This window comes from Callorhinchus milii, unplaced genomic scaffold, assembly GCF_018977255.1.
Source record: "Callorhinchus milii isolate IMCB2004 unplaced genomic scaffold, IMCB_Cmil_1.0 Scaffold7, whole genome shotgun sequence".
Lineage (NCBI taxonomy): Eukaryota > Metazoa > Chordata > Chondrichthyes > Chimaeriformes > Callorhinchidae > Callorhinchus > Callorhinchus milii.
The window spans coordinates 15,553,543-15,579,991 of NW_024704748.1; the positions used below are offsets into that span (position 1 = coordinate 15,553,543).

Consider the following 26,449-nt stretch of genomic DNA (forward strand, 5'->3'; position numbering starts at 1 on the left):
AATAACGTTGGTACAGAGAGCCTTTCACGTCAGGAGCGCGTCCCGACGCGCCGAGCGCAGCGTCTGGTGGTAATGATGGACGGGGCCGCTCGTCCACTCAGCAGCGCCCGTGTCCCCATGTAAGCCTTCCCCCGCTCACTTCCGGCGCGCTTTGTGTCCCGCACACTCGTTCCCTTCCGGTTTGTTCGTAGGTTCCGTCCCTCACACGCACACACACGCATACACGACCTCTCCCCCCACACACCTCCTCCCTCCACCTCCCCCCCACCCTCACCCCTCCTCCCCCCCCCCCCCCCCACCCGTCTCCCCTCCTCTTCGGGAATGGCTCCCGTCGCGCCGCGGGCTCGGTCGCCTCCTGTCACCCACCGCTCCTCGGCCGCCCTCACGTGCCGGTGAGTAACGTAACGGTCTTTCCTTCAAACCCGACTCCAGCGTCTCTCACATTAACCACGAACCGCGACAACAGCCGCCCCGAGAGGGAGAGAGAGAGAGAGAGAGCGGCCTCCGCCACCACAACACATGTACACTGACCCCCACACTGACACTGACCCCCACACTGACACTGACCCCCACACTGACACTGACCCCCACACTGACACTGACCCCCACACTGACACTGACCCCCCACACTGACACTGACCCCCACACTGACACTGACCCCCACACTGACACTGACCCCCACACTGACACTGACCCCCACACTGACACTGACCCCCACACTGACACTGACCCCCACACTGACACTGACCCCCACACTGACACTGACCCCCACACTGACACTGACCCCCACACTGACACTGCCCCCCACACTGACACTGACCCCCACACTGACACTGACCCCCACACTGACACCAACCGTGACACTGACCCCCACACTATCATTGACCCCGACACTGACACCAACCCTGACCTTCACACAACACTGTCCTCGACAATGACTGACCAAGACACTGATACCCATTCTGACACTGACCCCGAAACTGACCCTCACACAATACTGACCCTGACACTAACCCTCACACAACACGTACCCCAACACTGACACCCGATCTGACACTGACTCTAATACTAATACGGACACTAACCCCGACACTGATGTCCATTCTGACCCTTAACCATCCTTTCCACCCCACATCCATGCCATGACCCGCTCTGCCTTCCCACACCTCCGCAACATCGCCCGGCTCCGCCACTGTCTCACAGTGCAGACTGCCAAGACCCTCATGCACGCATTCATAACATCCTGGCTCGACTACGCAAACTCCCTGCTTGTGCCAACAGGGAGTTGGGCCATTCCCCATTTCTCCATAGGCTGCAGAACACCAGAACTCTGCAGCCGTGTTCTCTCCTGCACCAGGTTCCACTGCCCTATCACCCCCATCCTCGCCCAACTCCACTGGCTCGGTTGCAATTTGGATGTCTACCTCTGGTATTTTTGTATATCTTTTGAAGTATTTATTTTGTTTTTTTTTGCACAACATTCTGTTGCCGTCACGTGTGAAGACTACTGGTTGGAACATGACCATTGAGGCCCAGGGTGATTCCATTTTTAACTATAGATTATGTAAGAGGCAAACAGGAAACAATTCAATAACTGCAAAAACGAGTGAGAGAAATAAACTGCGGTCCAATGGTGAATAGTAGCCTCAGGCTAAAGAATCCCCAAATATTGTACGCAGCTGTATTTTATGAGGGTTACTAAGATATTGGAGAAAAACAGGAATGCTACAATGCAAATTTGTATGCTAATATATTTACTAAAATCAACTGTTAGTGCTGATCTAGTGTTACTGTTAGTGCTATCTGAACACTGTGTCGATAGGTTATGCCATTAGCATTCAGAACCATAGCTAAACCAGTGTGCATATATACAAATTGGCTTATACAGAGGACATTGGTACAACCAGAAGTTACAATATTGAATCCAGTTGTCTTCTCCTTTGCTAAATGTTTAAAACTTTATGCACATGTGACTTAAATCTTTAGATAGAATGTAAACCCAGACCTACTCTGGATTTGCGCTGTGTGTGTGTGTATATATATATATATATATATATACTATATATAAACACATTGTAAGGGGTAAAAACAAATCCTGGTCATGCTTGAAAGTACATTTAATTTCATATCTCTCTTCATTAGAGTCTACCTTTTAGAAAAATACTTAGAAACAAATTCACACCAGATATTTTAAAATAAACGTTGCTTATGAATGAAACATTGCAGTTTATATCGTGTGTGCTGCAAAAAGAGGCTATGGTTCCACCCACAAAATATACAGTCAATTCACTTTACACTATATTCTGTGAAGCACTTTGGGACATCTCAACAACGTGATAAGGCGCTATATCAAATGCAAGGAAAATTATTATTTTATACTGTTTTCCAAGGTTCAGTATCAAGAGTAGTGTCAATACCAGGTTCAGTATCAGGATCAGTGCCAGAGTCAGGGTTAGTATCTGGTTCAGGGTCAGTGATAGTGTCGGAGTTACTGTCGGAGTTAGTGTTGGAGTTAGTGTCAGTATCAGAGTCAGTGTTAGTGTCAGGGTTACCGTTGTGTTAGTGTTGGGGTTAGTATCAGTCTCAGTATAAGAGTCAGTGTCGGGATTAGTAACCAGGTCAGGGTTAGAATTAGTGTCAGGATCTGGTTTAGTGTCAGAGTGGGTATCAGTGTCGGGATCAGTGTTACAACAACAACAAAATTACATTTGTATAGCGCCTTTCACATTGGGATCATATCCCAAGGCGCTGGATAATCAGTGTTTCGGACCCTAGCTGAGGATCGGGGAGGGTGGAGTGAACTCAGTGAAGGAGGGTGACTTAACCCACGGTCAAAGAGGAGGATCTTGAGATGGGTCTTGAAGGAGGCTAGGGAGTGGGGCGAGGTAGTGGGATTTCGGGATGGAGTTCCAGAGGATGGGGGCAGAGTGGCTGAAGGCCCGCCCACCAATGGTGGGGTGGGCGAGCTGGGGGACGTACTGCAGGCCAGAGCCCGCTGAGCGGAGGGAGTGGGCAGGTTGATAGGGGGTTGGGAGATCGCAGAGGTAGGGGGGAAGCAAGACCATGGAGGGCTTTAAAGATAAAGACCAAGATCTTGAATTGTATCCTCTGTGTGAAGTGAAGCCAGTGGAGTCGGGCGAGGATGGGGTTGATAGGGTCACGAAGGAGAGGACACGGGCTGCAGAGTTCTGGATGATCTGCAGCCTATGGAGGGAGGATATTAAAAAGCATTAATATTAATTAATAAACCTTAACATTACTGTACTTTTTTTTGTTGTTCCATGACTGAAGCTGCATAGTAAGTCATGTATGAGTTAAATAGACCAAACTGCAAGCCAAGGAAAAGAAACAGTTTGTTCCCTCACAGTATTTTGTTTATGTGGCCATTGGGCTTTGCGTTTTTGAAAGTTAATAATATTAGGACCATTCTTGTATTGAATTTCCTTGTGTTGGCCTGGGTCCTGTGGGAGTATTGGCTGCTGATGGTGAACTGGTTGAAAGTTAGCTCAGGTGATTAGCCATCCCAGAATTGTACAGAATTGATGTGATACTGATATGCGGTGGAATAAGGGTGTATCGCAGTGGAGCAGCTGGAAAAGGGATTCTGCTGTTCCAGAGAGTTTTTGTGGTTTGCTCTTGTGGCATATGTTTGGTGTCTAGCCAATGAATGATTTTTAGTTTGGGTGAACAATTTTCATGCGACTAAACACAACTCTTATTTAACTGTAATAACTTAGGACAGGAAGATGATCAGGTAAGGATGTGATTTCATACAGATGCAGCCATCCTAGATGTACATATAATTCTTCCATACTTTACCTTTGATGTGTTCTTGTGTGCAGCGCACTATAAGCAGAGATTGTTCATCTACCTTTATAGCACTTTTGTCACAATGCTGGTGTGGTGTAAATTTGTGTAGTGGAGCTGTGTTTTGAAAAAACGGTTACAGCTTTTTGGTTCATTGTTCTAGTTGGTGTGCTAGCTTCTGTAATTGAAACAAGAATCCTGGTTTGCAAATACTGTAGATAGTGCTAGAGACATTTTTTGTGGCGGCTGGATTTTTCCGCCAGACTGGGTAGGTCAGAATACTGGGAGGAGATTTTGTTTGTATCGTGGCAGAATTATATCCAGTCAGTATAATTGTCTGTTCCTCTTTGACTGCCTTCTAGATACCAATACTCCCACAAGACCCACGCCGTTGACTTTTTTTTAGATACCATTATTCCAACTGGTCCTGGCCAGCAGTTTTTAGAAGCTCTTGACTGGCCAGTTTTTACCGGAAGTGAGTTTCTGATGAGGCTCTATCTGAAGAAAGATCTTTGTTGTGCTGATTGGGGGGGCTGTCCTGTGGTACTAGGCAAGTGCTTTTGTTCAACTTATAAGTAACAAACCAGACCTGCCAACATTTGTTGAAACAGAATCTGAATTGTTTGCCCGTGCCAAACAAACGTCAAATGAAAAAAAATACTGTGGATGGTTTGGTACAAGAAGAGAGAAAATTGATCTATAATAATAATAATAATAATCCTTGCATTTGATATAGCGCTTTTCACGTCGGGAGGACATCCCAAAGCGCTTCACAGAACACACTGTAAAGTGAATTGACTGTATATTTGTGGGCGAACGCGGCAGCCAATTGCGCACAGCAATGTCCCACAAACAGTCGTAGATTGAAGATGACCAATTTATTATTGTTTTTGGAGGGATTATTATTAGGCTCTGTGTGGAGTAAGGAAACTAAGACATGCTATGAATAGGATTCTGGAGTTAAATTTCTTTTTTAACACCCACTGTTTACCTTTTTTTTGGCATTTTTTTCAGCTTTGGTATCTACTGACCCGGGTCTCTGAATTGCCTGGGTGTTTACTGTAAATACTGTCTGCAAGGCAAGGGTGGTGGTGGGGGTGGGGGGTTGATGTGAAAGGATAATAAAGCTGCTACCCTTTAGCTTCCATGTATTTAAAAAAATATTCTGCTTCATTTTGATACAGCTCCCAGCCATTTGGAATAAGACCCCCGAGACCAGAGGAATGTTAACTTTTCTGAAACCAGCCTCCATGATTTAGTTGTTTTGTCAGATGTTCTGCCACTATCCTCTTTTCTCCTCTTTACCTCCTCCCATTTTTCTTTCTCTTTACCCGTCTCTCCCTTCTCCCACCCCCTGTGATTTTATAGCTATTATGGCCACTTCCTCCCGAAGACAAACTTTATAGCTTTAAAAGCAGTGCTGTCTGTATTGCAAGTGCCCACGTTAATGACAAACATATGAGGAAGCTCGCTTTGAGCAAGACATTTTGCAATTTCGCTGATGGATAGTGCGTTGTTTCCTTTTTCGTTCAAGCTGCTTGCTGTGACTGTGTTGTAAGCGATTGGAAAGTGAGAGGAATATTTGCTGGAGCCAGCCTTCATTAGGGTGGATTTAATATGTGGGTGATACGACTATTTGGATAAGGTACCTTTTTAATGTAGCAATTGAGAGCAGTGATGTCTGTCCATATTGAAACAGTAAACATATATGTTCAGATATGTTCCCCTGTTAACTCGTAAATCTCTTATTTTATTGACCAGTTTGTGGCATGCTTATGGGCTTAAAATGCACCTCTCGCTCCCTCTTTCCCTGTAGCAGCAAGTTAGTTGTAACATATATAATACTTAAAAGGGCAGGTAGAATCAGAACAATGTTTAAAAGGTCTGTTGTTTTGTCAAGAATAGGGCCTGGCTTTTCTGATCTTGTTGCAAGAATGTGCTTGCTTTATTGGCGTGGTACATTTGAAAATTAAACCAAACTAATACTGCTCACTTTAATTGACTTGAGGCACTGGCAATGATCTTTGAGTCAGATCTCCCTGCATAGTAGCTAGATTCATTTGCACTCCTGATAGGAGTGTCCCAGAGTGGCTCAATAGGAAACAAACAGCAAGGACGTGACTTCATTCTGGACATGATATAACTCACTGTGAAAACAGTAACTTTAATTCAAGTTGAGGTATTGGACAATTTGATCACTTTACATCATAGGTTCCTTGCTTAGGTGCTCTTGCTTCTGAAGGCAAACATATAATAAGCATATAATAAACTGAAGGCAAACAAGCAGTATCAGAAACAGGTATTCAGGCCGCTTAGTTCTCTTTTATTTAGGACCAATTATCATCTTCTATCTGCCTCAGTGTTAATATTCCTTGACTGTTGATTACTTTTTTGAAATTCTTCAGCTAATCCCTTATTACACTGTCAGTAAAGCAACAGCTGACACGTGTGAACAAGTTGCACTTGAAATGTTTAGCTTGTGATTTCTTCACCTTTTAGCCTCAGGGATGGAGGGAGGAAAGGTAAAGGGGAGGAGGGGAGGGTCTCCTTGGAGCAAAGATGGCTCCAGTGTGACATGCTTGGCAATGGAATATCAGAATTGAGTCAACCCTCTGTGACAGTCTCAGTAGTCGAGTTCTGAGCCAGGCATTTATATTGCACTTATTTTTTTTTAAATGTATTTGACTTATGAAATAAGCCATTTAATTCTTGTTGCAAAAAGAAGAAACTTTATTTTTATAAGAAAATATGTTATTTAATTTTTCTGATGTGTTCTGGTCTATGCTGTTATAGTATCGTGGCGCAATTAGCTGCCATGTCAGGAAGCAGGTGAGGGTCTAGTTAGCCTCAGGACACTCGGGTTAAGGACAGGATTGTCAAATCACCTGCCTGCATTTGCTCTCAAGACTCACAAATGACTAATGGCTACTTGAGCAAGGTACTGGAAAGTGACTAGCACCATGTAACTGTACCCCAATAGTATAATAATAATAATAATCCTTGCATTTGATATAGCGCTTTTCACGTCGGGAGGACGTCCCAAAGCGCTTCACAGAGTACACTGTAAAGTGAATTGACTGTATACTTGTGGGCGAACGCGGCAGCCAATTGCGCACAGCAATGTCCCACAAACAGTCGTAGATTGAAAATGACCAATTTATTATTGTTTTTGTATGACAAGTTAGTCCAATACTTTGAGGAAAGGAGGACCTGAGGAGGGGGGAAATTGGCAGAATTATTTTTACTTCTGCCATAAGTGCAGCCTTGTACTAGCATTAATAAATAATTGATGGTTCACTCTAGCAGTCCAAACGCTGTAGAGGCTCATTAACTGCACAGTCCTGTAGTTCAGAGTTTTGAACAGGCTGTGTTCCAGATGCCATTAATCTGTGATTCTGTTTGCACTACTAGCTTTGGGCATTTTGTTTTAATAATAACATCCAACACTCATGTCTACATTTGTAAATGATTTGAAATTAATTCAACTTTTTAACCAAATGAAACAAAACTTCAATAATTAAGTTGTTTTTCAGGGATAATGAAAGCATATCGGAGCCTTGGCTTCTCCCAGTGGCTTCAGAGCTGGCTGAAGAGTAATCCAGTTACCATGTAGTTTTAAAATACTGTAGTGCTTAAAATAAAACTTTCTTCTTGAATTTTAATATAACAATAATATAATAATCGTTGTATTTAATATAGTGCCTCATCATGTCGTCGAGACATCTCAAAGTACTTCACAGAGTCTTACTTAAGGGTAGAATTTAAGAGTGTGTTTTATATTATAATAGGACGATGGCCTTGGTCTGATAATAATGATTATTTTAGAGCTGACTGCTCAAATGGCCATTTGACTGATATGCAGCCAAAAACAAGTTAAGAGAATCATTGTAGGATTTTGGAGAAAAAAAAACCTTACCTCTGAAATTCAAACTAGGAATACAAAACACTGATTCTAGCTTTTTCTGAACCAAATTGAAAGCAAATATGATTTTTTAAACATTAAATGAGGTGAGAAATTTTAACCCACTGAGTTTAGTTTCTGAGATTATTATTTCTGCGTACTTTTTCTCATTTTATAACAAAGACTGTGCATCCATCAGAGACCCTCGTCAGTGCTTCCTTTCAATGTTGTGTACTGTAGTGGCAGCACCGTAGGCACACTAGACAGTAGATTTGATCTTGTAGTTGGAGAATGTTGCTTGAATCACAGTCTTAATAATAATCCTTTCATTTAATATAACGCCTCATCACGTCATTGGGATATCGCAAAGCGCTTCACAGAATATATTATCAAGTGAATTGACTATGTTTTGTGAGCGAAACATGGCATCCAATTGCGCACAGCAGTGTCCCACAGTTGTGGTTTGAGTGACCAAAAGTTTTTTTGGAGGGATTATTAATATTGAAATGCACACCCTGGATTAATCCAGAGGTGGTGTTTTGCTGCTCTCAGCTTTGATCATTCGGGGCACAGAAGCCAGGAAAAAAGGGTGCTTTGTGCTATGTGTTAAATTAACTAGTCATACTGATACCAATGTTAGACAGTAGATATCTAAGGGTATTCCCAGGGTTTATGTAAGGTTTTTCTTATCTAAAAAAATTAGATATTTCTAAATTTTTCCCACTTTCCTCTGACCTTGGGAAGAATAGATCAGTTGGATTCTGGTCCTTTTGTTATTGGCCCTCTGAAACCGCCTGAAACTCTCCGAAACTGACTGTCCATTGCCTTGGGACATCCTCTCGATGTGAAAGGCGCTATACAAATGGAATTTTGTTGTTGTAGTTGTCTGCTAGGCATGTGAGCTCCATCACACCAACTGCTGCAATGCTGGAATCAAGAACATAGCATTGGCCTCACAAAGTCTTAACGGTTGTCTGGTGTCACACTTTTTAATGTCTGTGCTTTCTGTACATTATGTATGAAGATATTCCTGATTTGACAGCTCTTAATTCGTGTAGGTAATATAGTAAATTAAATTATTTTGAAAATAAAATTGAGAAAAATCAAATCTATCTCGCAGACATTTTGGTTTAAGTAATTGCCATTCATGTCCTGACCCCTGGAGTTTTCTTCTCCTGTATGTGTGCACTCAAATAGCTTGAAGGTAGCATCCAGCTATTAAATGGAACATATTAAATGCAATCTGTAGGCTCCCCACTGTCAGTTTACATATAAAATGTTTTTAATTGTTAGTTTCCTAATTAAAACTTCCTGAGAACAATTAGATTCTCAGCAGTCAAACATCTGGAAAGAGCTGCTGATTATGTGCAATGTGGCATTTCGGGAACAAGCCTCTTTAGAGCTTCAGACTTCAGTGCACTAAAGGTTGTATTGTGGTCAAACATCCAATGGTAGCAGATATGAAAGACATAAAAAGTGACCATTCTTACACAATAGTAGCGTATCACAATGATGATGTCTTTCAACGGTTCAATAAGGATTCTTACACAATTGTGGCTACGATTTATTTCGAGCTAGCTGAGTAAATCCTATATTGAAATAAACAACATGTTCTTTCACCCCTTAGTGGTGGAGGTCAACTAAGACAGAGCTGTAGACAGAGGTGTTCGTCTAGAAAACAAATACAGTCACTCAAGGTCTTGACATGAAAGGCCCTGTATCAGATGCTCGGAATATTATTATAGAGAGGTGAATAGATTTTCTGTATAAACAATCTTTTTTTATTTATATAGTGTATTAAATATCGGATTTTAGATTGTGATCTTGTGATAGTGGCAAGGACGATTTGTTTACAAGCTAAGAGATCAGTGAACCAGACAATATATGTTTTAAAATTGGAATAAAATAGGAAACTTCTTTCAATAGGTAAGATTTGATGAGCATCCTACAAACTACTTGGAAGTGAAATGCACTGACTGCTCTGTTATATACCCCTCCCCCCACCCTCCTCCTCATATCAGTACCAAGTATACGAGTAGAGCTAGTTGAGTTTTAAGATCACTTTAATCCTATGAGTTCCGAATGCAGGTTTATTTGCTTTTACAAAAATGTGGTTTATGCTTGCATTGCTAGCAGTATTGAAGTCCCATCTTCAGTAGTAACCTTATGCAGTTAATGAGTTAACAATATAACTTTTAAGAGAGAAATAGAAAATTATTTGGGGAGGACAAGTTTGGAGGGCTATGAGGAGAGCGTGGGGGAGTGGGATTGATTTGAATAGCTCTTTTCAAAGAGCTGACACAGACACGATGGGCCGAATCGCCTCATTCTGTGCTGTATAATTCTATAATTCTATGAAACATGGCTGCTATGACACAAACACACAGGATGAGTTGAGTGACTCAGTCTGCTTGTGTAGGTCATCAGTATCATTTTTGACTAGTCATGTGTGGATCTTGCCCAGCCATTTGGGTGCATACATTGTTCAGCAATTGCCACAAATTGTGGCTGCTTTCTTGAGCAATCCCTTCTAAAATATAAGTAGAACAAATACAAAAGCTTTTGAACTCTAGGACCATACTTTGTAATATACATAGTGGATAATAGTTGCTTCATTTTAACCGTTTTGTTCTCTTGCTGTCCCCCCTCCACCCAATTGTGTAAACTACCCCGACAATTGGGCCCCTAATTGGGAGGAGATAGATGGTTTGAGTCAATGTTCCAGCTTGGTACTACAGTAATGGTGTGCACTGCGGGTTTCCTCCTTCATTTTTTTTCCTTTCCTTCCCCTTGGGCCTCTGATACTTGACCATCTGGAACAGCCTCTCTTGGATTTAAGTCACAATATGTCACCAGCAGCATCATTAAAAAACAACTGCTACAGAATTAATAATTGTTACATCTTTAGCAATTTTTCTTTTTTAAATTGAAATGTGACAAACCAGTTTGGAAGAATCCCTCTTCAGTGAGAGGGAGCAATCTTAACTAGACAATCTTAACCAGCGTCTTGGGACATCCTCCCGACGTGAAAGGAGCTATCCAAATGTAATTTTGTACTGTAGACTATGGAAGGCACAGAGTCCTAAGGGGTGAGTTCACCTGGGTTGGCCTGCTAAACCCTAGAGTACCAGTAGATGCAGCTGGGAAGAAGGATATAACTTCAGAGCTGTTGTCATTCCTGGTTAGATTGTGCGGTAGATTACTACCCAAGTGGAAGCACTGACAGCAGGAAATGGAAACACTGACGAGCAGGTGCTAAAACCCACCACAAGTTATAAATATGAAAAACCTAAGAATGCATTTCAGCTTTTAAAGCGTTTTTCCCTCTGACAGTGACACTGGCTGGAAAATAAATGTGCATAAATATGTCAAAAGAATAATTCCACTTAGGGTACTAAAAAAAGAATAACCAACAAGAACTATGTAAGAATGGACATGAGACACAATTTTTTAAGGATTTACTAAAATCTTCAAAATAGGCAATGTTTATGTGATGTTATTCTTAGGAATGGAGGAAGATCAGTGTCGTCTCCGATGAAGGGCAGTGTAACACACCCAGCTAATTCCCTGAAGTTGATAATTATGTTGGGAAGCTATCGAGGGCAATTGCATAGTGGTTTTAAAGACTGTTTAAGATTACCATTGGCTAGTTAACGGACTATAATTCCTGCTTGAATCATGTCTTCGAACAAGAGACTTTTTAAAAGCATTGGCATAAAAGAACATAGAAGTGTTTCATTTCTATGGTTTTTATGAGGTTGGTAGCCCTGAAATACAACTTATTGTATCAGGTGATCATTGTATTTAGCATCTTCTATAAAGAATGAAGTTAAAGATAAGTAATCTACAGTAAAAGTAAAAGCAATCTGCAAATTGACTAACAACCGGGTTCCTACTTATTGCTATGTAAACAAAGCCGCGTGGAGTAAGGAAACTTGTTCAACATTTTGCCCTGCCAGGAAACGAACCCAGGTCTCTCACTTGCGAGGCGAGTGCTTTAACCACTGAGCTACAGGACTCCACATTGTGCAGGATACAGTTTTTTTTTCAAAAGGAGGTAATGACTTGGAGAGAATTGAAAGTAACATTTCATTCTCCCAGTTCTCTTGCTGTGCTGGTCTCTGGCAATGTCTGAACCTTTTGATTATGCAATGTATCTTGCAGCTTGACCCTTCCTCTCCTTATTCTGCAGTTACACATTTCCCAGGTGTTAGGTGGGTTGAGTTTGCAGAGTACATTCAGCTGTTTCCATTTGCTTCTTTGAGGTATGGTGTGAGACCTTTTTGCTTCTAGAGGTAATTTTTTTTTTTTTCTCTTCAATTTCAGGAGGTCGGCTCCCCTGTTGTTTCCTATTGCTCTGCAGCTCATTTCATTTGGAAGCTAAACCCATGAAGGCAGCCAATGCCATACTGATATGATGCCCTGAACATAGAAAACTAAAGCAGTTTTAAGAAATGCTGCAAAAGGCTATTGACTCAGCAATATCTCATGATGAAAACCCTTTAAGTGTTTTGCTGGAGTCCAGCGACAGTACAAAGCCATACAAAGCCTGCTCTAGCCATTATAATTAGCTATAATTATAGCTATACAGTAGCTATACAGTGGGTCTGCTCTTGATCAGATACTCTTTGAGGTTTTTCCTGCCTGTGTGCAACTTGATGGACACCCAGGTTTGCTTTAAATTGCTGCCTTCGATCCTAATAGGATCCAGATTAATACCAATAAGCTGAGGTTGCGTCATTCAATGGAGTTCCAGTTGCTTTTAAAGAGGCCTCATGTGAAATCAACTGAACACCACTGCAGATCCGAAGGAACAGAGCCATAATGTAGTAAAATAAAATCATCCAAACTAAGTACTGTTAGAATTCAAATCTGGCTCACGATCCTTCCTGTTTGGATTATTTTATGGTCCAAGTTGGTAATAGTTGCCATGTTCTCTAGGGGCTTTTATTTTCCAAAAGCGCAAGAATATTAATCATCAATTGCATTTTTGTGTTTTTGGAGAATGACGATGCAACTCGACTGGCAAGAAATGAACTTGGCAATCCATCGTTGCCTTTAATACAGAGCAGCTCTGAAGTTGGCTAGACGTAAGTAATCTCTACATCGATGAGGTGATGAGAAGTGTCTGCAGAAGTGTGACCAGGGAAGTCTAATTATTGTAGCGATGCCTCGTCGAGGACTTCTGGTGCAGGCGTGGACACGGGGGCTGCTGCTAGGCTTGGCTCTGTTTTTTTGTCTGATTTCCCTTTTGTACTTGCTGGAGTGTACGCCTCGGCCAGACAATGGCTCACCCCTTCTCGGAGTCCCAGGGAAGCCTTATGGCAAAGAGTACTATCAGGCTCTCCTGCAGGAACAGGAGGAGCACTATCTGACTCGTGCTGCAAGTCTCAAGCAGCAGATCACACAGCTGAAGCAGGAACTTCAAGAAATGAGTGAGAAATTGAAATCTGTGCAGGAGAAAAAGGGGCCAGCTCTGAATGGTGGAGCACCCCAGAACAGCAAAGAAAATGCCCCGAATGATCTTCTTGAGTTCTTGCACTCACAGATTGATAAGGCGGAGGTTTCCACTGGTGCTAGGCTATCCAGCGAGTACGCCGTCGTGCCCTTTGAAAGCTTCACTCTGACGAAGGTGTACCAGCTCGAGATGGGTTTGACCCGGCATCCTGAAGAGAAACCGGTGAGGAAAGATCGAAGGGATGACTTGGCAGAAGCCATTGAGGCTGGACTGGAGGTACTGAATAATCCTGATGAAGAAGAGGATGGTGAACGAATACAGAAACACACCTACACTGAGAATGACTTCATTGAAGGTACAGTGCAATACAGTATATGTTGAAATGGGTAACTGATCAGGAGTAATGGAGTTTAGATTTAGTCATAGGAAAACTTACTTTAACTGACACGGCAAGCGTCAGATATTTTCTAGATCAAATGCTGTTATTGTCTGATGGATATTTTGATAAGAAAGTTACTTCTTGTGAATTAGCGTGTATAATTTATAGCAGAGCATTGATGACAAGGCAGGAATCTACTTAAGGAATTCAGGTATTTCACAAAGATAATAGTAAATATCTGCATAGTGATTACCTTGCAGTAAGCTAAAGGTTATTGCAGGAACACACTGGTTTTATTGTACCTATATGGTTAACCCATGACTCTCCAGACATTCGGTTACTTATCTTAGATGTATCTTGGTGCTGAGTCGTGAACAGAATCTGCTTGGCAGGTAATAAAACCAGGCTATTAATTTGAGCCACTTTGCAGTCCCACCTATTAGCCAGTTGTGCCATTCAATCTTTTTTAGGTATTAATGATGCTGAGCCTTATTTGCTGACTGAACATATTTTAATTTTTGCACTCAAATGTACTTTTCCCAAGAGCATTAATTCTACAACTGCTTCTCAGATGAAAAATATTTCCAGATTCTACCTTACTTTCAGTAATGATGTGACGGTAATTTTAGTTGAAGTTTAAAGAAGTTCTGCTGGAAAAATAACTATGGTTTGTGAGAGTTGCACTTTATTTCATTTCTGTAAGTAAGAAAAAAAGTATAGAACATGTATTTAGCTACATTAGTCAAGTGACCTTTGTTTATGGTATTACAGCTTTAAGGCATTTCTCAGGCTCTTTTTTAGAGCGTTTCTGCAATTGAAAATACTGCAGAAGTGGAAAGCTGAGGGCTGAAGCCAGAGCTTCCTTGACAGCATAAAATGTTGCATTGATATAGTCCTTTTCATCCCTTGGTATGAAAAACTGGATTGTAGTTTTGTAAACCAAAATGATCTTCTGTTGATTTATTGATTGTTTTATTTAAGGAATTGACATTTAGGAAAAGGCTCATGAATATGGTTTTATGTTACATTCCTGGAGTATGTCTTACAGCATTAGCATTGGGTTTCTGTTTATTAGAAACATAATATGTTATAAAATATGAGTTTATAGAGGTTAAGTAAAAGGGTAGTTTAAATGAGAGATTCAGAGGAGTTTCCTAAACCTCATGCGTTTCTCTCTTGAGATTGTAATGTTAATTTGAAACCATGAATTTATTTACAGCATTGTCACTGAATCACAGACATTAACTTTGAAGCCAGTAATAATAATCAAAGATTTGATATAGTGCTTTATCACGTCACTGAGACATCTCAAAGCACTCCACAGAATACACTGCAAAGTGAATTGACTGTATATTTTGTGGGCGAAACACGCCAGCCAATTGCGCACAGCAGTGTGCTACAAACACAAACAGTATGTGTATATGAATGGCTAATACTATAGCCATAGGTTTTAGATCAGAGGATAGAACTATTGCTGAATTAATATTAATTCGGAGTCTAGTTTTTGGAGCAAACATGATGAAATAAAAGGAAAGATGCATATTTTCTTGGTCAACCTGGCGTCTGACACACATGGATACCCATCATCATGCTGAAGAGTATCCAAACCAGATGCATATATACATCCCTATATCGATTGGTGTATGCAGTCTGTTCCTAGAGGAACACACTCTTCTTAACAAATTCTAAAAAGTATTAAAAACAAGGCTCAAGGACCATAGAGTGTGAGTGGGTTACTGTTGAAGTTAACCAGCTAAAATTGAGTAGCACTTTCAGCTGCTTGTCCAGCTAGAAACACCCAACTCATTCCTGCTTTATTTTAACGTGAGCCAAATGAAAGATCCCTGCTTCCTTGGGTATCTACAAGATGGATAGTAGATACCAAGAACTCCTTACCAGCCTCTTGGTTAATCAGCACAACTTAGCATGAAATGTGTGAGAACGCACAGCCCTATTAACTTAGCAGATGTTCCATGTCAGGAGTTTCAGCGGCAGTTGCTTGCTGACCTCTCTGCACCTCAATCAAGATACTCCCCCCTTCCCGCCCTCCTTCCCTTCTGATCCCAACTCCCACTGCCAGCTCGGGTTCAAAACTCCTGATTGTCCAGCGCCCTAGGACGCCTTCCGACATGAAGGGCACTATACAAGTATAATTTATTGTTATTGTTGATACCAATTTTTTTTAGAGAAGAAATAAAATGGTAATATCCTTTTACTTGTAGCAACTAGCTATGCTTTTAAATAAAAGAGGTTCTAGTGACTGTCTATATCGGTGCCTGAATCAGTCATATTTTGGACTGTATGTTAATTATACAAACTATACGTTAACTATACAAACCAAAATCTCCGTTTGCCATTCCATTTTATTGTTCATTTTTTTTTGTTTCTTTCAGGTTACTATCGTACGGAGAGAGACAAAGGGACCCTGTATGAGCTGTTCTACAAAAAGGAATTCCTGGAAGAATTCCAGCATGTGACGCTCTTCCGGCCATTCGGACCCCTCATGAAAGTCAAGAGTGAAGTAATTGATACTTTGAACCAAATCATTAATATCATTGTCCCCTTATCTGGCAGGACAGAAGCCTTCTCTCAGTTCATGCACAATTTCAGGTAATAGTACTCTAAATTTACAGTCTTGTCAAAATGATCTGTTCATAGATGTTTTAGAGATTTAAATCCTGGCTAACAGGTCATTTCTGTAAAAAAATGTGTTTTATAATACAATAGTACACATCTATAATGTGCATAATTGTTGTAATGACTAACTCTGCAGTAAACCCACCTGGATTGTTCCAGATGTTTACAGGTTCTTTAGGGTGACAGGAAGATGTTCTTTCTTGTTATTATTTGCACTTTTTTTGTATAATTAGTGTCCTTGTATCTCAAGCTCTCTGTTTGTGATGTTTATATCCCTACTCACCAGTTTAAATAAAATCTAAGCTTGGATATGTTGTTTTGTACAGGGAGGTGTGCATATTCCAGGACAAGTTTGTGCACCTCACAATTGTCTATTTTGGGCAGGAAGGATTGGATGAAGTGAAGAGGATCCTGGAGACCATTGCCAGGTGAAATAAGTAGAGCATTTTTATTAAAATGTTCACAATATTGCCTGTGAATTGTGGGGGCTTTGTGATTGACGTATTTGCTGAAGTTATGGAGAGATCAAAACTTAAATGTGTTGGACTAAGTTATCTAGCTTGTGTATGTGTAGTTAAAAAATGTTATAGCTTATTGAATCTTATAGCTTCTCACTCACTAAAACTGTACAAAACCCACCATATGTAATAAAATGCAGTGTTCCTTGGTGTTATAGTGAATTGTTGTAACAATTCTATTACATGCTGATCTCTTAACATTTATAAACACTTTTCCTTAAAGTGTTTGTAATGGATAATTCCATTTTTAACACAAAATGAACAATTTCTAGTGTTATCAATCAAGCCATAATAGACCTGGCTATACTTGTGGGATGGATACAGATTGACATATATGACTCTGCTATGTTGAGTTGAGTGGGGAAATAGCAGTCGACATGATCATTGAGATACTTTGCCAGAACAACTTTCATTTATATAGCACCCTTCATGGCAGATAAAGTCTCGGAGAGGAGTAGAGTCGTGGGGACTTTATAATCCTCTGGTCTCAATATTGATTTCAACAATTTCAGACCATAATAGCTCACATTTCCCCTCCCCCTCTTCTGTGACTGTTACCACATCATCTTGGTTCCAGACACACCTTTTCTCTCTCTGATCTGTCTGTTTTGTTGCAATTCCCCCCCCCCCCCCCGCCACACACTTTGTTCTGCAATATTAACACCTCAATGCCCCTGCTTTGTTGCAATCCCCCACCCTTTGTTTTGCATCAATACCTCTTTAACCCATCATCCCCCGTCCTTAACCCTATTTTCTCCTTGGTCTTCCTTGCCCTGCCTCGCCTCTCTTTGTTAGCCCTTAAAAGCCTCTCCCTCCCAACATTCCCTAGTTCTGATGAAGGGTCGTGGACCCGAAATGTTGACTCACTTTCCTTTCTCCATAGATGTTGTCTGACCTGCTGAATGTTCCCAGCGACTTCTGGTTTTGTTAGTAGAGTGGTGGGGTTGCTGGTGGATGCTGAGCATGGGAGAAGGGACAGGGGAAGTGATCGTAGGCTATCTTAGGTTAAAGATGATGTCTATTGATAATCCAGGTTCATCAATAGGAGCTCCAGTGATAATGATTTAAAATTCATTGGAGTAAATTTACTTTTATTTTTTTATTTCTTGGTAGTGAAACCAATTTTCAAAACTACAGCCTGGTTCCATTGGTTGAAGAGTTTTCTCGTGGGCATGGCCTGGATATGGGTGCCCGGACTTGGGATAAGGGCGAGGTGTTGATGTTTTTCTGTGATGTCGATATCTATATCTCTCCTGAGTTCCTCAATAGTTGCCGGGTAAACACAGAGCCTGGTGAGTCACTGACGCTTGTGTTGTAATAAAGATTACAGTTGTGAGCGAATATTTTTAAAAAGGTTATTTTGAGAGTTAAGAGTTAGGTTAGTTATATGAATTGGGAGTGGGACTGTGTATCATGCAGGCATCAGTGAAAATTATAAGCATCATTTCTAAATGTGTTTGTTGGCATTTTGTTTAGATTCTTTGGAAGTAATTTTCCGACTAACCTTAACTCGCCAGAATGTCTGTTGGTGTCAATATCTTCACTACCTGCTCTCATTTGTTTTAAGACAATAGACCTGTAGCATTCAGTAAAACTGATGATCTTTTTACAGGTAAAAAAGTGTTCTATCCAGTTGTGTTCAGCTTATACAATCCTGCTATCGTCTATGCCTACCTAGATGGTTCACCGTCCATTGAACAACAACTGGTGAGTAGGTTATTTGAAGTTATGCTATTATGTTTTTTCTTAAACTTCCCTTGTAAGTTTTGCAACATGAGTTTTAGTCTCAACCTCTGAAGAGGCTTTTCCATTTTCAAATTCAACTATTCCTAAGTTGACTTGGGGAAAGTGGGGAAGAACGAGAGTTGAACTTGATCAAATATAGGTCCTAGGGGAAGTTCCTGGGCATAAAGCTATTGGGAGATGGAGGCTCCTGATTTTAAAATGAGTGCTTTGTTACTGCAAATAGAATGAACCTCCACACATAGGAGAAATCTGTAAAGTAGCAGCGTGAAATGCACATTGCGAAGGAGAATCTGTCATTTGTAACAGTAATACAAAACTCGCATCAGTTAAAACTTACAGTGGATTGAACTGATCTGAAACCCTTACTAATGTGACCAGTCTGACAATGCGAGCCATATCAACAACAACAACAACAAGATTCCATTTATAGAGCGCCTTTCACGTCAGGAGGACGTCCCAAGGCGCTGCACAGTTGGGTCATGACCCGAGCAGGGGGGAAATGGTCAGGGGGAGGGGAGGGAGCGAGGAGGGGGGAAATGGTCAGGGTGAGGGGAGGGAAGGGAGGGAGAGAGGAGGGGGGAAATGGTCAGGGTGAGGGGAGGGAAGGGAGGGAGCGAGGAGGAGGAAGAGAGTCGAGAGGGGAGCTGAAGGCACGGTCAAAGAGAATATGAAACCTAATACACATTACCAGTCGAAGAATACTATTAAACACTAGCAACAAATTGCAAAATGTGGGCATTAAATCCCTGGTTTTATTACTGTCTGCATGCTTTTGCTTTATATCTTTGAGCAGTTCCCAAACCAGCCACTAAGAAGCACTATATGCTTTATTGTGTAACAGAAAAAGTGATAGAATGCTACATTCTTTACTAAAATTGCACCATCCAGGAATGGGAACATGAAATTTTACCTTTCTGAAAGTTACAAACTTTCTAAAATGTCATTGTCTTTTTAACCTTTTGCACAGGTACATAAAAAAGATTCTGGGTTCTGGCGAGATTTTGGATTTGGAATGACCTGTCAATATCGCTCAGATTTCCTTAGCATTGGTATGTGTCTTTCAGTTCAAATTACCAAATAACTTCACAGAAAGAACCTGGTATGATACTGTAATAATAATAATCCTAAAAGCGCTTCACAGAATATACTGTAAAGTAAATTTTTGTGGGTGAAACACAGACAGTTGCACACAGCAGTGTCCCACAAACAGTCGTGGATTGAGTGACCAAATTATTATTGCTTTTTCTTGAGGGATTATTATCAGGCATGTGGAGTAAAGAAACTTGCCCAAGGTTTCGTCCTGCCAGCAATTGAACCCAGGTCTCTGGCTTGCGAGGCGAGTGCTCTAACCACTAAGCTGTAGGACTATATGATATTTCCTGAATTCATGTTGTATGTTGACCTGTCTGCCACTCAAGAGATGATGGAGCTTCAATGTTGAGTCTGGTCTAAGAAAATATTCTTTGAGGAAAGCAGTGCTGACTATCATGCTTTCTCTTTGCAGGCGGCTTTGACTTAGATGTGAAAGGTTGGGGTGGTGAGGATGTCCATCTCTATCGCAAGTACCTGCACAGTGACCTGATTGTGGTGCGGACACCAATATCAAGCCTTTTCCACCTCTGGCACGAGAAACATTGTGCGGATGAGCTGACACCAGAGCAGTATCGAATGTGCATTCAGTCAAAAGCCATGAACGAGGCTTCGCAGGCTCATCTTGGAATGCTGGTTTTCCGGGAGGAGATTGAGGCCCATCTCCGGAAGCAAGCCTACAGAACTGACGGTGAAACTCCTGATTGAGCTGGAGAACGCTTTACGCCTGTTTTTCTAAATGCTTGCAGTTTCCACCAGACTCGTATCAAACTGTGGGGACCACAGCAGGCTAAATGGATGTTTTACAGTGTGCTGTTGCTGTTCTTGTTTACTGTCTCTAGTTACACAGCAAGTTTACATATTTACATCTCATCAGGGCTGCATTTTAAAGCATACTGTTTACACTCACAGTTAAAGGCCTATATCACAGCTTCCAAGTACCACAAGTATTTCTATGTTCACAAGAAATAGCCGCTTAGCCTCTACCCTGGGCCAGCTTTTCTTCACTTCCCCCTCCCCCTTTTCAGTCACTGCTGGTCCAGGTCTGTGCTCTCTCAGTAGCTGTGAGCACCAGTTCAAGATTGTGCATACATAGCACAGAAAGGTGGTGCCTTTTAGTTTAAATAATAATCCTTGTAATTGATATAGCGCCTATCAGGTCATAACATCTAGGAGCGCTTCACAGTTTTCTGCAAAGTGTAAGGACTAGTTTTGTTTAGGCAAGCAAATGCGATAGCCAAATTACACACAGCACTATCCCACAAAAAGTTACAAAGAAAATACATTTTTTACCTATGGATTCTTGACCAGGATACCAGGTTAAACTTCCTTCTCTTTTTGAACAGTGCCATAAAATCTTCAATGTCCACCTGAACATGCAGATGAGGCCTCTGTTCAGCATCACATCTGACAGATGGCAGCTCTGGCAATGCAGCACTCTCTCAGCAATGCCAACCTAGATTATCAGTCAAAGTCCTGATGTGGAGATTGTGTCAAAAGCTTCTGACTCAGAGAGAAAAGCGCTAGCACAGGTTGACACTTAACTGAATTATAAGAAGCTATGAAAAGAAAGCGTCATTTATTATTTACAAAATAACACCACAGTTGCTGTGTTTCCAGGCTTTTTTTATATAGGCTTTGACAGTAGAAAGGAAGATGCTAAAGTTACACAAGAATGTTTTGGTGAAAGACGACAAGAGCTGAGACCTGCAGTCTAAGTGGGACAGTGACTGACATTTATGCAGATAGGACATTGAAAACCATGTCTCACAGGTGCACCTACCATTTGTAACCATGGAAATCGTATTTCAATTATGACACCTCAGCCTAAACAGTGTTGAGCCTTGTATACAGTGTCAGTGGATTATGGCAGCAGCACACTGCAGCAAGACCTGAGGTTATTTGTTTAATAGTCAAAAGCAATGGTGTATCTTGAGTAACAAAGAAAATATGTTGACACTCACGTCTTGGACTGTTATTTCCTGAGCATTTCCAATTCCCCTCCTTCCCAAGTGAGAGGTAAGGTTTTATTTTCCGTGACTTTGGCAGGCAATTTTTCCAATGGCATAGGTTCATGAGACCATTTAAAATAAATAATAATAACTTCAAAGAACTACATCAGACAAGCAGAATCATGATAGTAATTGTCATGCTGATCAAGATGGAATGTTTTGAATTGAGAGGGAAGAAGATTGAAAATAATGCAGCAAATTATACGTCATACATAGCAATACATTACTGCAGAACTCTGCCTCGCTGTGGAGGATTGGAACTCTGTATAATATTCATATCATTTACTTCTTTAAGTAGTTCTTTAAGTAGGTACAGGTGTACAGCTTCAAGTTAAATGGTCTGAGTTACTGAAAATTGATTCTGTCAGTCTTTTAGCCTTTTTTTGATAAAGCATTGCCGAAGTCTGCTAATGCTATTAAATCATGCCTTACAGAATTTACCTTCAGATTTTAGTATTTTTAGGACACTTGAGATGTTCAAGCAGCTTTTAACTTTCATGTCTATTGGCATGGTGTCTGTTAAAGTTTTAAAAACTTATCAGACTAGTTGTGTCTCAGCTCATTGTTCAGATGTGGTCAAATTGTAGTTTTGCAAAATTTTATTTCAGTGAAGATAAGTCTTCAAGCACCACTAAATCTGGCCCCTCTCTCTCTGGAATTCTATCTCAAAGTCCCTCTAACTCATTCCCTCCCTCCTCTATTTTAAGGCACACCTCTTGCACCTCTTCGACCATGGTTTTGGTCCTCGTTCCCCCTCCCCCCCACCCCCTGGCTCCCACCCCCAACTTGAATACCCATCAACACTGTGAAGCGCTTTGAGACAATCTCACAATATGAAAGGCGCTATATAAATTAAATTGTTTTGCAGAGGAGATTACTGGCAGAAAGTGGGACTGTTACATATTCTCTGGGGCATAATTTTATTGCTCACTATATCTGGTTATTAGTAACCACAGCCAGTATTATTAACAAGCAGAAACTTTGCTTTCTTTCCCACAATCCAGTAGTAATAGGGAGTTGTTGCTGGGGTATGGAGAAAGAGGAGTCGACGGCATTACTAAAGTACAGTACACAATTAAAGGAGAAAAGAATCCTCGTCTTTCTATCAGCGACTGAGATGCAATCATTTAAACAAGGTCTTATTATGCTTACCTTGGTCATTTTTCATTAATTCCTTCTACACCTCTGAAAATAAATACAGGGATAGAATCTTGTCTGTGAGCACTATATATAAGGAAGGTGTTGCATGTGCACTTTCATTTCAAATCTAAGGTAAATAGAGCTGATGGATGTTTGAGGCAGGGTGCAAGCTCAATGTTTAAATAAAAGCTGAAGCACTGTTTCTTTTAGTGTTGTCATTAGCTGCTTTTACAAGTAAATAGAAAATAACCATGGAAACCAAGGAAGACATGAAATGTTAAGAGCAAGATGATGCAATTGAGCAAAGAAGATGTGACCTGACTAGAGGGCAATTGACAATGACTGGTATTCCCTACTATGCTGTCAGTGCCAGGATGCTTCTATATCTCTTGTCAGTGTTGCTGTGAACTGGTTCCCAGGCATGCGGGAGGGGGCTCAGCATGATCTTCTCTCCAGTGAAAAACATTTACTCTTTTATCTGTACTTCTGACTGAGATTGAAAACTCAGCGTGTGGGAACCACTGCACTTCAACCTAACAATGCTTATAAAGCATGCAGAAATGTATCCAGTACCATAATAATAATAATAATCCTTGCATTTGATATAGTGCTTTTCACGTCTTCAAGATGTCTCAAAGCACTTCACAGAATATGCTGTAAAGTGAATTGACTGTATATTTGTGGGTGAAACCATTCCCGGAGTCCCAATTTTCATGACTGTCAGCCTGCTAAGTGGTTCCCATTTCAATATACCGGTAAGAGAAAAATCTGTTTAAGTCAGAAGTAGTTAAGTATACGTTGGCTCTCCCTGCACTAAGGCACCTCGTTAAAACGTGCAGAAGTTTGCACTAGATGGAGAGAAGACTTCCGGGCCTTCAGACGAGGCATTAATTAAAGTTGAGCAAATTCTGTTGCCTTCACTGATTTGAAAACAATGCACCTTGTCTTACAGGGCAGTGAACAGAGTGCTGCAACACAGCATGAGTTCTGAGTACAAGTTCTACTTTACAGCTTGTTCGTACTGTTTTTATAATTAGGCTGAATAATTACCAACAAGCACATTTAAAAATGGAATCAAGTGTGAAACCAGCAGCTGCCATTTTATTAACTGTTTGTGAAAAGCTTTTCCACCGTGCAACTTTTTTCATGATTCGTGATCTTCACCGAGATTCTTTTAAACAAGATAATTAGTAACTCCAGACACTGCTACTTATTTTTTTAAATTGAAATTTAAATTCATTGTTTCTCTTTGCCCCCCCCTTTGCAAAAGAGGTACTTTTTTTTTAAAAAAAAGCACAGCTTCAAAAGCAATTTTTTGATCTTGGTGATTAGATTAGATTTAATAATAATACTTGCATTTGATATAGCGCCTTATCATGTCTTCGAGAAGTCTCAAAGAGCGTCACAGAATATACTGTAAAGTGAATTGACTGCATTTTGTGGGCGAAACACTGCAGATATGAGAAATAATCTAGATTGTTACTCTAGAACATATTGATAATTGAGAATTTCATGTTATTATTTGGAATCCTCCAATAAATGGACCTTTGTAAATGTGAATTTGCTAGTACAGTATTTAATTAAAATCACTCGTGGGACACTGCTGCTGGGTTACACCCACAACGTATACAGTCAATTCACTTTACAGTATATTTTGTGAAGTGCTTTGAGACATCTCAACGACATGATAAGGCGCTATATGAAATGCAAGGATTGTTATATGTGATTTAACCAGGCATCTGAAGTGCTTGTATCTACCCATGAGGGGGCGCCAATGGACTTTAATATCAATAATACTGCATAGTACAGTATTACACAAAGTCCCTGGTCCACCTTGTGGTACATGAGTGGTACTATATGTTGACATTTCTTTAGAGTAAGATAAAACTACTGGAGCCATGGCCTTTGTGATTTATAAGATGAGCTTTGTGGCACAAGGGTGATTATCTAATATAATCACAGTCTTTGCCATGTCTCATTAGGTTCATCCAGTCGTTAGAAAGTTGCACAGAGGAACTTTTGTATTTTCAATGCTTTTTTTGTTGTTTTAAGAGTAATTGGAAAAACAGTTTACACTTCCATTAGTCCTTTCCTTGGGCAGATTTTTTAATATGTGGAGGGTTGAGAGTTTAGGAGCTGCAGTGGAAGCTCCTCCCAAATGGGCCACCCAGTTTTTGTTAAAGAAGAAATTAATACAAATGTTTTGCAACAATCTAATATGTGTTATTTCCTCATGTTTAGTTTTTATCAATAAAGTGAAAAAATGTAGGTTGGCAGTAATATGTAACCACCACCACTGACTTTGGTATCAGTAATTTCTTTTGTTTCCTGTAGCAAGTACATGTTCAGTGAGCAGCCTCAAGGTAACCAAATCACAGCATCTCATTGCATTTTAATTTTCAGTCAGTGACAGATGTGGAGCTGCCCACACTTTGCACCCTTTGATGTGGTAGTTGTTGGTCAATTCTTGAAGCTAAAACTCCATTAAGGTTTAAGCCCGAGGAACTGTTTTTAATCAAAGTTTCAATTGAAGTTCAAATTCCTTTGTGTGTCTGCAGTTATTGAAATATCATATATGTATATATGAAATCGTATTTTCTTGATATATTGTATATGTGTTATATATAATATATAAACTATATAATATATTCTCCTTTTTAAGTTTCCCTCCCCAAAGACAGGAGATGCAAATAAACCGCTCCCAGCTGTCTGCTAATTGTGTGTTGACCGCCATGACTTTCAGCTGATCTCACGAGCACAGTGGACAGCTATTTCCCTTGCTGATTATCCTGGAAGGGCAGACCAGTCACTGGGGGTAAGGGAGTCATCCCACTCAGCTCCTGTTATCTCTGCACCCGCATGGGTAGAGTGTTCCATTCCAACAATCTGTCTCTGGGATTTCCATGTGTATGTGGGAGCCATGGAAATCTCAGCTTGGTTTGAATACTCTTAAGCATGATAACAACAGCAACAACTTGGATTCATATAGCGTCCTCCATGCCGGACAGCGTCTCAGAGCGCTTCACAGTAACGGATCCCAGGGCCGAGCCAGGGGGAGGGGGAGGAAGGTGACCAAAGGCACGGTCGAAAAGAAAGGTCTTCAGCAGAGACCTGAAAGTAGGAAGAGAAGGGGCGAGGTGAAGGTAGTGAGGAAGGGGGTTCCAGAGCCTCGGGGCATAGTGGCTAAAGGCATGGCTGCCGAGGGTGGGGCGGAAGACTCGGGGGACGAGGAGGCCAGACCCGGAGGAACAAAGGCAATGGGCACTGTTTTGAGGAGAGAGGAGGTCAGAGAGATAGGGGGGTGTGGAGGGATTTGAAGACAAGGGTGAGGATCTTGAAATCGATCCTCTCTGGGACAGGGAGTCAGTGCAGGCTGGCAAGGACTGGGGTAATTCGGGATGATGATGATGGGTTTCCGCATGTGTCAGACACTCGGCTGTCCCCAAAAAATCACTTTCCTTGTGGAAAGGGCCCGGGTGTCTGTTTTCCCCCGACTGCCTAACTCCAAGATCCTGAACCATGACTTTGAACCTGTCTGTGCGATTGCATTTGCCCCATTCGCAAAGTGTTCTGCTATTATTTTGTTTATTCATGATTGATTTGTGAAATCACTGTCTTTGACCCTTGCTAACCAGTGATTTGTTGGTCCCTTCCAAGCAGCGTGGAAGCTGGCTGTGTTGTGCTATGACCTGCTTGTGTGACTTGGTGCCTCCTCTGGCCAGATAAAGGCCGTGGGAATGAATGTACTGGTGCCACAAGATG

The 26,449-nt window shown here is 41.1% G+C and overlaps 1 protein-coding gene across 2 annotated transcripts; it reads left to right on the forward strand.

The window, feature by feature from the left end:
• Positions 1-369: 369 nt before the first annotated feature.
• Positions 370-20,823, forward strand: csgalnact2 (chondroitin sulfate N-acetylgalactosaminyltransferase 2). Of its 2 annotated transcripts, none has more exons than XM_042337082.1 (8): positions 370-392; positions 12,035-13,521; positions 15,939-16,155; positions 16,509-16,610; positions 17,814-17,992; positions 18,313-18,407; positions 19,414-19,495; positions 19,951-20,823. In XM_042337082.1, exons 2-8 carry the CDS (start codon positions 12,876-12,878, stop codon positions 20,241-20,243), a joined length of 1,614 nt encoding a protein of 537 aa, XP_042193016.1. In that variant the 5' UTR covers positions 370-392; positions 12,035-12,875; the 3' UTR covers positions 20,244-20,823. The 2 variants fall into 2 exon arrangements, with proteins under 2 accessions (XP_042193016.1, XP_007895714.2); XM_007897523.2 differs by lacking the exon at positions 370-392 and adding an exon at positions 1,370-1,429.
• The last annotated feature ends 5,626 nt before the right edge of the window (positions 20,824-26,449 follow it).